General features: G+C 62.4%; 1 protein-coding gene across 1 annotated transcript; it reads left to right on the top strand.

Annotated features, from left to right (window-relative positions):
* The first annotated feature begins 1,641 nt into the window (after window positions 1-1,641).
* On the top strand, window positions 1,642-6,715 carry SESN2 (sestrin 2). Its single transcript, XM_054292339.1, has 9 exons — window positions 1,642-1,703; window positions 2,457-2,651; window positions 3,007-3,189; window positions 3,447-3,656; window positions 3,992-4,142; window positions 4,295-4,410; window positions 4,748-4,938; window positions 5,507-5,651; window positions 5,734-6,715. The coding sequence occupies exons 2-9, from the start codon at window positions 2,538-2,540 to the stop codon at window positions 5,818-5,820; spliced, it is 1,197 nt and encodes a 398-aa protein (XP_054148314.1). The 5' UTR covers window positions 1,642-1,703; window positions 2,457-2,537; the 3' UTR covers window positions 5,821-6,715.
* The last annotated feature ends 949 nt before the right edge of the window (window positions 6,716-7,664 follow it).

Below are 7,664 nucleotides of genomic sequence, written 5' to 3'. Positions count from 1 at the left end.
AGTTGTTTGTGCGGTGACTCCTGTGTGCTGGGCTGTCAGGCAGCACCAGTGCTGTGGCTGGGACAGCCCATGGTTGTGAGGGTGGGATTTTATGCCTTCTTTTCATGTTTTCTTTTTTCTTCTGTCCCTTAGGAGAAACACCAAACCCAGTAAAAGAGTCAGAGAATCCCAGACCTTTTTGATTGGAAGAGATCTTAAAGCTCATCTTTTTCTGCCCCCCTCTGATGGGCAAGGACACCTTCCACCGTCCCAGGCTGCTCCAAGCCCTGTCCAGCCTGGCCTTGGACACTTCCAGGGATCCAGGGGCAGCCACAGCTGCTCTGGGCACCTGTGCCAGGGCCTGCCCACCCTCACAGGGAAGGATTCCTTCCCAATATCCCATCTATCCCTCCCTTCTGGCAGCAGGAAGCCATTCCCCCTTGTCCTGGCACTTCAGGCCCTTGTCCCAAGTCCCTCTCCAGCTCTCCTGGAGCCCTTTTAGGCTCTGGAATGGGCCTTAAGTTTTCCCCCCCAGAGCCTTCTCCAGGCTGAACACCTTCAGCTCTCCCCGTGTTTGTCCAGTGGAGAGGGTCTCCAGCCCTCTTTGGAACATTCTGGCCGCCTCTGGGCTCACTCGGGCGGTTCCATATCCCTGCGATGCCCGTGCCCGGAGCTGGGGTGTTTGGCTCAGGCCGGTTTCTCTCTGGCCCCGGCGGCGGGGTCGGGAAGGGCGCCCGACCCTGGGTAGACCTGATGGCTGCGCGCTGGCCACGCCCCGCATTGTCATTGGTCTGATTGTTGCTGGGTGGTCCCGCCTCCAAGCTCCCATTGGTGGAGGCGGGCGGAGGGGCGTGTCCCCCCGTGCTATGTAAGCGTGGCGGGTGCGGAGTCCCGGGGTCGCTGCGGGGACCGGGGGCGGCCGGGGCTGTGCCGGGCTGTCCCCACCGCCCAGCCCCAGCGTGATGCTGGTCGCTGGCTCGCCGTGCAGCCCCGCGGGGCCGGAGGAGCACCGGGGCTGCAGGGCCCGGCGGGACAGCCAGGTAAGGGCTCCTGGGCTGTACCGCCCCGTCCCCGGGCGCGCACGGTGCAGCCCGCACGGGCGTTCCTCGGAGAGGCGTGGGGCCGTGCCCCGCTGCCCGCCCCGCCCGGCTGCAGGGAGGGGAGGAGCCGGGACATGTCCCGAAAGCGGCCGGGACAGGAGCAGCCCTTTGGCCGCACACGGGAGCTCCAGCCCCGAGGAGTGTGGGGCAGAAAGGACCCGAACCCCGTGCTTGGAGCAGGGGCAGCCCTGCCAGTGTGCGGGGAAATCGTGATGTTCAGTGGCGTTTTGTGCCCAGGGAGGGTCGGCGGGACCGCGGAGCGGGCCGTCGGCACCGTGCTGCTCCCGCTGCCCAGTGCCGTCTGTGCCCGTTCCTCGCTGCCGTCCCGTGGCGGCGGCGCCCCGCGCTCGGAGCGGTGTCACGGCCGGCTGTCCCGCTGCGTCACACAGCGCAGCAACATCGCAGCCCGGTTTCATCAGGCGCGGCCAGCGTGACGCACAGGGCGTGGGGACACGGCCCCGCGGCCCGTGCCGGTGTCCGCCTGAGTCACCCCTTCCGGTGACGCCGACGGGGATGTTCCCGGGCTCCGCTGACTCCCGGCTCTGCCTTCCTTCCTAGGAAAGAGGAATTGAAGCTGCCCGGGAGCTGGCGAGGGGCCCCAGCGCCTTCATTCCCCTGGGAGAGGTAAAGCGATGAGGATTGGCTTGGGTGGGGGTCTCCTTCACCCTTCCCTGCTGCGGGAAGGATTCCCAGCCCTCCGATTCCTGGTGCCTGGTGGGGATGGGATGCTGAGGATGGGATGGAGAGGGGTCACCCACCCCAGGAGGATCCTTGTGGCATTGGGAGGGGGTCGTTCTGGAGATTAGGGGAACAGCTGTATTTCACCCTGGTGTTTGCTTGCCCTGTCTGTGCCTCAGTTTCCCCACTCAGCCAGACACATCTATGTTTCCCCTGTGATGCAAAGACCCACACCCTTGCCCTGCCCGACCCCAGCATTTTGCCCTGACATCCCCAGGGCACCTGAGCCCTATCTCAGCGCCCACATTCACTGCTCCAGATGTTCCTCCTCAGGCAGAGATAGCGCCGTGGTTTCGTCACTGCGCTGGGGGCTGACCCCCATCTCCTCCTCCCTCGCACTGCAGAGCCCAAACAAACAACCCAACCCACAGGCCGAGCAGGACGGGCTGTGTGGGTTCTGCCATGGAGACCCCCCAGCCCCCTGTGCCCCCCGGGGCTGGCAGGGAGGGCACGGGCAGCGGGGGCCCCCGGCGGTGTCCGTTCCGGAGGCAGGGCGCTTCCACTGGGGTGAGGATCCAGCCTCGGTGCTCTTGGGCTCCTGCGTGTTGGGGGGCGTCTCCACTTAGGTTAGGGGAGGTTGGGAAGAGTGGGAGCCCACAGCTCGCAGCCCTTCACTTCTCTCCTCTCCTCCTGGTGCAGATCCCGCAGGAAGGCGGGGAGAGCAGCCTGCACCAGCTCCTCCAGGCCTTCGTCTCCGCAGGCAGGGTGGACCACGTCGCCATGGTCATGGGGCTGCACCCCCAGTACCTCAGCAGCTTCTGGAAGACCCAGTGCCTCCTGCTGCGCATGGACGGGCCCCTGCCCTACCACAAGCGCCACTACATCGCCATCATGGTGAGCAGCGGGGCCCTGGGGGTGCTGTGGGGACACGGGGGCTGTGTGGGGTCCCAGCACTGCTGCTCAGGAGGCATTTGGGACCCCAGAGATGGGCCCCTTTCTGATCTGACATCCCAAACCCCTTTGGGGCTGGTGCCCACCCAGGGTACCCCAACACCCTCCCTCCATGCCCTCTGGAGCACTGGCACTGATAGTGAGGGGGAAAATCCCCCTGTCTGTGAGTCACATCCCCAGGGAAAATCCTCCAGGAGGGACGTGGGACGCGTGGGCTCCCTGCCTTGGCTTCTTTGGGGGCTTGTGGCAGGGCGGGACCCCAGACGGGGCTGGGGCTGACCGCTGGCTCTCCCCGCAGGCTGCAGCCCGGCACCGCTGCTCCTACCTGGTGGGGCTGCACATGAGGGAGTTCCTGCAGGTGGGGGGCAGCCCTGCGTGGCTGCAGGGGCTGCACTGTGCCCCCCAGAAACTCCGGAACCTCAACGAGATCAACAAGCTGCTGGCGCACCGGCCCTGGCTCATCACCAAGGAGCACATCGAGGTGAGAGCCGGTGCTGCCAGCACGGATCCCCCCAGAACACACAGGCTGATCCCAGGGGTCACCTCCTGTGTGCACGGCCCCCAGGGTTTAACCCTTTCAGGGCTGAGGGAGGCAGTGGGGTGGGAAGGGGTGACTTGCCCCTGACGGGTCTGTGGGTCTACAAACACTCCTGTATCCCTGCCCCTGGCGTGCCCCAGCACTGGGCTGTGGTGGGCTGAGGGCTGGGGCATCCCTCCAAGCCCTGCTGTGTGTCACAGGCTCTGCTGAGGCCGGGGCAGGACAGCTGGTCGCTGGCAGAGCTGGTGCAGGCGCTGGTGCTGCTCACCCACTACCACTCGCTGGCATCCTTTGTCTTCGGCTGCGGCATCAGACCCGAGGGGGAGCAGGACGTGGGGAGCAGCTGCTGGGCCCCCTCACCCCACAGCAACAGCAGCCCCGCCTCTGGGGACAGCGTGGGGGGCTCTGGGGTAAGAGGGGCTTTGCCTTGCAGGGTGTGAATGTACCCTGGGATGCTTTATGGGGCTGCCCCTGGGAATCACAAATTGGCTTGGATTGGAGGGACCTTAAAGCCTGTCTTGTTCCACCCCCTGCCATCGGCAGGGACACCTTCTGCTGTCCCAGCCTGCTCCAAGCCCTGTCCAACCTGGCCCTTAACTCTTTTAGGGATGGGAGCTGCTGGAATCTGGGCAGGACCAACCCAGAGGGAGATGCCCAGGGGTTCCCCCAAGTGCCAGCAGATCTGTGGCTGGGAGCTCCTCTGGTCGACCAGGGGCAGGGCTGACCCTGCCCTGTGCTTCCCCAGGGCACAGATGCCATGCAGGAGGTGGAGGTGCTGATGGAGAGGATGAAGCTGCTGCAGGAAAACCAGCTGGAGGAGGACGGAGTCACACAGGAGGAGATGGCAACACGCTTCGAGCTGGAGAAGACAGAGAGTTTGCTGGTCCCTTCCTCAGGTGAGGAGGTGCAGGGGGCAACTCTGGGGGCAGGAGGTCCCCGTGGGCCAGGGGAGCCCGAGGGGGGGGAAAAGAACCAGAAGAGCAGGATCAGCTCCCCAGTGCAGCGCTGACTCCATCTGGGCTCACGGCTCTGCGTTGGTGCCTTGTAGATGTTTTGGATCCCTCGCTGCAATCCAACATCCGCTGCTTCCTGGAGGACCCTGAGTTCGGATACAAGGACTTCACACGCAGGGGGGAGCAGGCCCCCCCCACTTTCCGTGCCCAGGTGGGTGCTCAGCAGTGCCCCGGCTCTGGGAGTGCCTCCTGTTTATGTCAGGGCTGCTCCCAGGATTGAGGACAGTTCAGGTCGCCTGTCCTGGCTGTGCTCCCTCCAATTGGTAGAGCCTGAAACAAGAGGAATAAAGTCCTTGACTCGGGATAAACCAAATTTAGCAAAAAATCCAGACCATCAGTGTGTTACCAACACCCTTCTCATTCCAAATCCAAAACACAGTGCTGGAACAGTGGCTGAAAAGAAATTAACTCCACCCTTCCCGAAACCAGGACAGAGGGATCCCCCTTTTCCCCACCAAACCCCTACCTTAGTGTCCTTTTTCCACCAGGATTACACCTGGGAGGACCACGGCTACTCGCTGATCAACCGCCTGTACCCAGACGTGGGGCAGCTCCTGGATGAGAAGTTCCAGGTGGTTTACAACCTGACCTACAACACCATTGCCATGCACTGCGGCGTGGACACCTCCGTGCTGCGCCGCGCCATCTGGAACTACGTGCACTGCGTCTTCGGCATCCGGTGCGTGCCCGCAGGGGCTGGGCCTCCTGCTCCTCCTTGGGAAGGGCCGGGAGCAGCTCCTGGGTTAACCTGGCTGGGCTCTCTGCTCCTCCTTGGCAAGAGCCAGGAGCAGCTTCAGTGACTTGTCTGGGTTAATCTGGCTGGGTTTCTGCTCCTCCTTGGGAAGAGCCAGGAGCAGCTCCTGGGTTAACCTGGCTGGGCTCTCTGCTCCTCCTTGGCAAGAGCCAGGAGCAGCTTCAGTGACTTGTCTGGGTTAGAGCACTGCTGCTTCCCTAAGGCAAAGTGGTGCTGGTGGCGGGCTTGGCTGAGGTTCAGAACAACCCTGGGAAAGGAGAATTTAATGCAAAATCACAGTAAGGATGGTCAGGCTCTGGCAGATTTTGCCCACAGAGGTGGTGGAATCCTGGAAGTGTCCAAGGACAGGGCTTGGAGCAGCCTGGGACAGTGAAAGGTGTCCCTGCCATGGCAGGGGTGGGACTGGAAGGGCTGTAAGGTCCCTTCCCACCCAAAGCACTCTGGATTCTATGAGCGCACAAGTGTCTGCAATAACACATCCTCCTCTCTCCAGCTATGATGACTACGACTACGGGGAGGTGAACCAGCTCCTGGAGCGCAACTTAAAGGTCTACATCAAGACAGTGGCCTGCTACCCAGAGAGGACAACCAAGCAGATCTACGCACAGTTCTGGAGGCACTTCAAGCACTCGGAGAAGGTGCTGGCCCGTCCCTCCCCCTGCAGGGTGCTCAGGTGCTGGCCCTGTGCCTGGCCCTGTGCCTGACCCTGCTCTCCTGTAGGTGCACATCAACCTGCTCCTGCTGGAGGCGCGCATGCAGGCAGCTCTGCTCTACGCCCTCAGGGCTGTCACCCGCTACATGACCTGACCTGAGCTGCTCTGCTCCTGCTCCTGCTCCTGTCCTGGCTGCGCAGGAACAGCCAGGGGGCAGCTGGAGCCCTGGAATTCCACTGCAGTGTTGTCTCCCTGCTTCACGGGCCTAGAGCTGTGGAAGTGGGAGCTTCCCTGCGCTTTCTCCCCGGAGAGGGGAGCCCCAGGAAGCTGCTGGTGCTGGAAGACCCCAGAGCGCTGCCCTGGGCCTGGCAGAGCTGCGAGGGCTCTGCTACTCTGTGCCTTTTTGGGGCTGGCCTGAGCGGAGCCAGACTGGGATGTCTGTGGCTGCAGTGCTGGTGTCACACCCTGTGACGTGTCCTGGCACCAAGGCTGCCACCGAAGAGGACTGCCCCCCTGCCCGAGATGGCCAGAGGATGTCACGGCCTTCACCCCTGCTTTCTGGGTCCTGCTGTGCTGGGAGACACAGCTGCTGGTGGGGGTGCTGCCCCGGCACCCCCTCCCCACCCTTCTGCCTCATCCCCTGCAGTTTGGGATGTGAAGTGCCTTTAACCTCAGTGCCAGGGCAGGAGCAGGGAAAGGGTAAGAATACCTGAGTGTGTTTTACACCTTTTTGCAGTTTTCCAACCACTGGCACATCTCCACTGCCTCAGCTTCAGGGGCTGAGGTGGGGAGCTGTGCTGGGGCGTGAGGCTCCTTCAGCCCCTCTCCTGCTGTCAGGGCGGCAGGGTGGCATGGGCTGCCCATGGCTTCATCCAGATCTGCCAGAGCATCCCCAGCAGCACACAGAGGTGCCTCTGGGGAGCAGGATCCAGGGCCAGCAGCATCGCCACCCTTGGTTTGGCTGTTGAATGATAGCTCCAGTTAAGTTATTTCTATTTTTTTTTTTTTGATGTATTAACTTCTGACTAGGCATGGACATGCCTCTGTAACTCTGCTATTGATCTTGTTTGAAAAAATAAAATAATTATTTTTTAATTCTTTTTCCTGTTTCACTTTCCCCTTGGTCAGCCCAGGGGCTGCTCCCGTGTGGCAGGAGTGGAGTGCAGGGTCTTGCTGCTCTGGGGGTACCCAGGAGCATCCCCAAGCTGTCCAAGGGAGGGTGCGGAGCTCTGAGTCCTCCCCGTGCGCCTGAGAGGGATGGGTTTGGCTTCAGTAAACTCCTTGTGGTGGCTGCTTCGTCTTTCCTGGCTGTGGCACCTTCCTGGGAAGGCAGGATGGAGGCACGGCCCTCACGCCGTGTGTGTGTCCACGGGATGCTCTGACCCTCTGCAGTGGGGCTGGGGGGCAGCAGGACACCCCAAGCCCACGATGGGGAGCCCAGCTCTTATCAGGGTGTGGGCAGGAGCCCCTGGGAGCTGCTGATAAGATCCCTGGGGAGGGGCCAGTGCTGCAGGGAAGGTGTGTGAGCCTTGGGCCTTCCCTGGGGAGCCAGGTCTGGCTCTGGGGCTGCTCGGGACCCCGCAGGGAGAGGGGGACCCACCGTGCGGCCCCTCTGAGCACGGGGAGGGCAGGGGGGCCTGAGTTTGCTGGGGATGCTGGGGCAGAGTCTCTGTTTTGGGGGAAAAGAGGTTTGAGGGCAGCTTTTTTGGGGAAACTGAGGCAGGAGGACAGGGCTCCCTGGGCTGTGCTGGTTGTGCCAGAGTTCCTGGTGGGGATAAGAGCAGAGCCCCCACAAAGGGCTGTTCTTTCAGGGTGTCACCCTATAGCTCCAGAGAGCACTGGGGGGACCTGGGGGCCTTGGGGAGCTGAGCCAGCCCTCGGGTCTCCTTTAGCCCCTGCCCTGGCTCATTGCATCACTTCAACCCCCTTGGTTTTTTCAGTTGGTCACAATTATAAACCAGTAAATTCTTCATTCAGTGCATTACTAAAGCCTGCAAT

This window comes from Melozone crissalis, unplaced genomic scaffold, assembly GCF_028551555.1.
Source record: "Melozone crissalis strain CALT ecotype California unplaced genomic scaffold, PUWL_Pcris_2 ptg000108l_1, whole genome shotgun sequence".
Classification (NCBI taxonomy): Eukaryota; Metazoa; Chordata; class Aves; order Passeriformes; family Passerellidae; genus Melozone; species Melozone crissalis.
The sequence above is the reverse complement of the archived record's forward strand: the minus strand, read 5'-3'. Positions and strand labels throughout refer to the sequence as shown.